This window comes from Neolamprologus brichardi, chromosome 18, assembly GCF_056152115.1.
Source record: "Neolamprologus brichardi isolate AB-2024 chromosome 18, ASM5615211v1, whole genome shotgun sequence".
In the NCBI taxonomy this organism is placed as follows: Eukaryota; Metazoa; Chordata; class Actinopteri; order Cichliformes; family Cichlidae; genus Neolamprologus; species Neolamprologus brichardi.
Window position 1 is genome coordinate 475,001 of NC_142121.1, and position 5,000 is coordinate 480,000.

The window sequence follows — 5,000 nt, forward strand, 5'->3', positions numbered from 1 at the left end:
AGGTGATTTTAGAGAAAATATGAACTACAAAACGACGTTAGCAGGAGCAAAGTGATGAAATAAGACACCTGAGAGAGCGAGCAGGTGGCTGCAGGTATGCCTGGTGAAGCAGCTCTAATCCTGCTAAGAGGATCAGTCTGCACACACAGAGTGTAAGCTGGCTTTGCGTGCTGACGATCAGCGTCGCGGGTCTGATGAGTGGAACTGAGGCATAATGGGAGCAGGCGCCGACTCGACGGGGACGAACCCCCCAAAACACCCCTGACCTCTGAACCCGAGACACACAGCGAGCACGGTAAGTGTGCGTGTGTGTGTGAGAGTGTGTGTGTGTGAGTGTGTGTGTTTGTCTGTGTGTCTGTGTGTCTGTGTGTGCACGTTACTGATATCACAGAGAAATCTGAAGGAACTGATCACATGTGTGTGTGCGTGTGTGTGTGCGTGTGTGTGTAGGTGTCATGGATGCCGTAGATCCATCTCCTCTGCGACGTTTCGTCATTGCGAAACATTCGATCACCTCCATCTTTGACCAGCTGCTGGACTTTGTGAAGGATGGCTGCGCCTTTGTGGATGGTGAGAAACACACACACACACACACACACACACACACACACACACACACACACACTCAGAGCTGTAGGTGCTGGGATGTGATGTTCGTACAAAGCGGTCTGCATGCTTCCTGGAGCCGTTCTCAGCATCAGGTCTGAAATGGGGACGAGTGTGCGCTGCCCACAGATGCAGAGCCTGCAGCCTCTCTGCTGACCGCCACGCACCCCCTGTCTTTAAATAAAGTCTGGCTTCTCTCTGTGTCTGATGCTGCAGTGGCCACAGAGCGGACGCCAAAGGTCATGCCGTACAGTACGCAAGTAGCTTTTGATGCCCTGACATCAGGAACATCTGAAGCTCCTCTCAGGAAAACTTGCTGTCATTTTCATTGTCAGTTTACTCGCTGTGTTTGTTTGCCGTGATGTCAGAGGCGTGGCGCAGCGAGGACCTGGGTCAGGTGGCCGTGGAGGAGCAGAGTCTGGAGATGCAGAGCTGTGCCATCAAGCTGACGACCATCAGAGACGTCCTGCTCAGGAGACACATGAAGGTGGCGTTTTTTGGCAGGTGAGCAGTTTACAGAAACTGCAGAATATAGGGGGGTGAGCCTGCACACAGTGGAAAACATTGATGCAGCTTCTAGGTTGGAGAAATGAAGCCAAGGTGCTGCATTCTACCTGAAGGCCACCAGATGGAGACAGCTACTAGTTATTTGCAAAGTGTGACTCTGCCCACATTATATCACTTCACAAAAATTTTCAGTAACAGCAGAGTATAGCAGTGAACAGGAGCTAACGGGGGCTAACAGGCGCTAACAGGGGCTAACGGGCGCTAACGGGCGCTAACAGGCGCTAACAGGGCGCTAACAGGGGCTAACAGGCGCTAACGGGCGCTAACGGGGCTAACAGGCGCTAACAGGGGCTAACAGGAGCTAACGGGGGCTAACAGGCACTAATTGTTAGCAGTGACCGTGGTCCACTTGATCCAGTGACTACACAGACTGAAGTTTGTTTTATTGACCCAAAATACTGACAAGCATTCAAACATTTTCATATCTTGCCCAGTATCAACTGAGGGTTGTTGATAACATAAATATATCGTGTTGCGTGATGTTGGGGAGAATGCCATCGTTACTCTCAGCAGCATTAGTAAACACACTCAGAGGGTCTAAGCTAACGTTCATCTTCAGCCTTGCCGTGCCCAGTTTCTCCACATAATGAGTAAGATGTACTTCCTACAAGCATCTTACATGTGACATGTGAAAATACATGTGACGCTGCGTTACAGTTACAGCCGCTTGTCCTCAGCTCTGATTCCAGCAGCAGTGTGTGTGTGTGTGTGTGCGTGTGTGTGTGTGTGTGTGCGTGTGCGTGTGCGTGTGTGCGTGTGCGTGTGTGCGTGTGTGTGTGTGTGTGTGTGTGTGTAGAGCCTGATAAAAGCTGAGACCAGCTAACCGACGTTTGTTCTGTGAAAGCAGAGCTGAACACACTGATAAGGTTTATCTGCGACCCCGGCTGAGGCACGCTCACAGTCGGACACGTGGATTTCTGCAGAAACTCATGATGTAACTTGATGCAATAAACTGCGTGATGTAATAACTCGTCAGCTCAAGGATGGTGAGGCCCTCTGACCTGTGGTGCTGCTCTTGTACTGTCATGCTGCTTCTTTCCCGACTTTGAAGGCCGAACTCACTATTTTGTTCGGTTTGAGCCACGGCGATGCAGCGCTGAGATGAAGGTTTTGGTGTTAGTCAGCATCGTTAAAGGTTTTCATATTAATTATAATGATTATACATTTGCTGTGGATCAGGACGAGTAACGGGAAGAGCACAGTGATCAACGCCATGCTGCGAGACCGAGTGCTGCCCAGCGGCATCGGTCACACCACCAACTGTTTCCTGAGCGTCGAAGGGACCGACGAAGACGAGGCTTACCTCATTACCGAGGCGTCCACCGAGAGGAGGAGCGTGACTGTGAGTGAGGTGACAGAAACCTCTGCTCGTGTCCCTGCGGTGATCACGATGCTCGTGACACGCCCGCTGGCGTGTGGTGATGACTCGCTGCCTCCTTCCTCCTCAGACGGTGAACCAGCTGGCTCATGCTCTCCACATGGATCCCACTCTGGACTCGGGTACGCTGGTCAAAGTCTTCTGGCCTAAAAGTCGCTGCGCTCTGCTGAGAGACGACTTGGTGCTCATGGACAGGTAACGCTCCCTCCTCCTGACTTTTGACCCCACTGATGACGATTCACTTAAATAAATAATATTCTGTGTCAGAACCACAGGGTTCAGTTTCATCTGCATTTAGTCAAAGTGCCAGTACCAGTACTTACTAACACCGGCGACCTTTGACCTTTGACTCTTGGCCCAGCCCTGGGACCGATGTCACCCTGGAGTTGGACAGCTGGATCGATAAGTTCTGTTTGGACGCAGACGTCTTTGTTCTGGTGGGAAATGCAGAGTCCACTCTGATGAACACGGTGAGGAAACGACTCATCACACGACTCAGTCTGATTGGCTGCGTGCGAGTGGCTGCTGCGTGTGAGTGGCTGTCTTTGTTAAAAGTGGAATAACTAATTCAATTCTGCCTGCAGGAAAAACTTTTCTTTCACAAAGTCAGCGAAAAAATCTCCAAACCGAACATCTTCATTCTCCACAACAGATGGGACGCTTCAGTGACCGAACCAGACTACATCGAAGAGGTGTGTGTGTGTGTGAGAGTGTGTGTGTGTGTGTGTGTGAGAGTGTGTGTTTGTGTGTGTGTGTGTGTGTGTGCATCTGTGTGGGTCTGTGTGTGTGTGTGTGTGTGTGTGTGTGGGGGGGGGGGATCTATGTGTGTGTGTCTGCATCTGTGTGAGTCTGTGTGTGTGTGTGTGAGTGTGTTCCGTTCTTCCTATGTGGGTTGAGTGTCTGGGTTATGGTTATGGTTAGCTGGGTTACGGTTAGCTGGGTTACGGTTAGCTGGGTTATGGTTATGGTTAGCTGGGTTATGGTTATGGTTATGGTTATGGTTAGCCGGGTTATGGTTAGCTGGGTTATGGTTATGGTTAGCTGGGTTACGGTTAGCTGGGTTATGGTTATGGTTAGCTGGGTTATGGTTAGGGTTAGCTGGGTTATGGTTATGGTTAGCTGGGTTACAGTTAGCTGGGTTATGGTTATGGTTATGGTTAGCTGGGTTACGATTAGCTGGGTTATGGTTATGGTTAGCTGGGTTATGGTTAGGGTTAGCTGGGTTATGGTTATGGTTATGGTTAGCTGGGTTATGGTTATGGTTAGCCGGGTTACGGTTAGCTGGGTTATGGTTATGGTTAGCCGGGTTATGGTTAGCTGGGTTATGGTTATGGTTAGCTGGGTTATGGTTAGCTAGGTTATGGTTATGGTTAGCTGGGTTATGGTTAGGGTTAGCTGGGTTATGGTTATGGTTAGCTGGGTTATGGTTAGCTAGGTTATGGTTATGGTTAGCTGGGTTATGGTTATGGTTATGGTTAGCTGGGTTATGGTTAGGGTTAGCTGGGTTATGGTTATGGTTAGGGTTAGCTGGGTTATGGTTATGGTTAGCTGGGTTATGGTTATGGTTATGGTTAGCTGGGTTACGGTTAGCTGGGTTATGGTTATGGTTAGCCGGGTTATGGTTAGCTGGGTTATGGTTATGGTTAGCTGGGTTACAGTTAGCTGGATTATGGTTATGGTTAGCTGGGTTATGGTTATGCTTAGCTGGGTTATGGTTAGCTGGGTTATGGTTATGGTTAGCTGGGTTATGGTTAGGGTTAGCTGGGTTATGGTTATGGTTAGCTGGGTTATGGTTAGCTGGGTTATGGTTAGCTGGGTTATGGTTATGGTTATGGTTAGCTGGGTTATGGTTAGCTGGGTTATGGTTAGGGTTAGGCTCAGGGTTATTCATTCATTTTTGATGGTTAGGGTCGGCAGCTAGGGAAAGCAATATGTCAATGGGAGGTCCCCACGAGGATAGCAACACTGGACATGTGTGAGTGTGTGTGGCAGCGCCGTGCAGGTGACCCGTTCCTGTGCATCACCTCAGAGCTTCAGCACACAGACGCCCTCCTTCTAATGAACGCTGCTGTTTTCATTGTTACCTGCTTGGGTGTAAGTCAGGCTGGAAGGAGGATTATTCTCTGAGATCAAAGTAAAGCCGCTGGCAGCAGGACAACATCTCACTCGCCTGCGCTGTAGGTATGGATGCTATGGTAGAAACGCACCGCTCCCCCTGCTGTCCAGGTGAGGAACCAGCACCTGGACCGCTGCGTGGGGTTCCTCGCTGACGAGCTGAAGGTGGTCGGCCTGGATGACGCCGCGGGGCGGATCTTCTTCGTCTCAGCTAAAGAGGTTCTGAGTGCCAGGATGCAGCGAGCACAGGGCATGCCTGAGACAGGTGAGACAGGTGAGACGGGTGAGGGACAGTGGGAGGAGCCTCTGCTCATTTCACATCCGCTCATTTCAA

The 5,000-nt window shown here is 50.3% G+C and overlaps 1 protein-coding gene across 1 annotated transcript in view; it reads left to right on the plus strand.

Moving 5' to 3' along the window:
* The first annotated feature begins 210 nt into the window (after positions 1 to 210).
* mfn1a (mitofusin 1a) overlaps positions 211 to 5,000 on the plus strand; it is a 21,178-nt gene continuing 16,388 nt past the window's right edge. The window contains exons 1-8 of the mRNA XM_087831923.1: positions 211 to 295; positions 451 to 570; positions 975 to 1,110; positions 2,353 to 2,515; positions 2,622 to 2,746; positions 2,913 to 3,021; positions 3,136 to 3,243; positions 4,778 to 4,931. Coding sequence (XP_087688049.1) covers positions 456 to 570; positions 975 to 1,110; positions 2,353 to 2,515; positions 2,622 to 2,746; positions 2,913 to 3,021; positions 3,136 to 3,243; positions 4,778 to 4,931 — 910 coding nt within the window. The 5' untranslated portion in view covers positions 211 to 295; positions 451 to 455. The remainder of the gene's footprint in view (positions 296 to 450; positions 571 to 974; positions 1,111 to 2,352; positions 2,516 to 2,621; positions 2,747 to 2,912; positions 3,022 to 3,135; positions 3,244 to 4,777; positions 4,932 to 5,000) is intronic.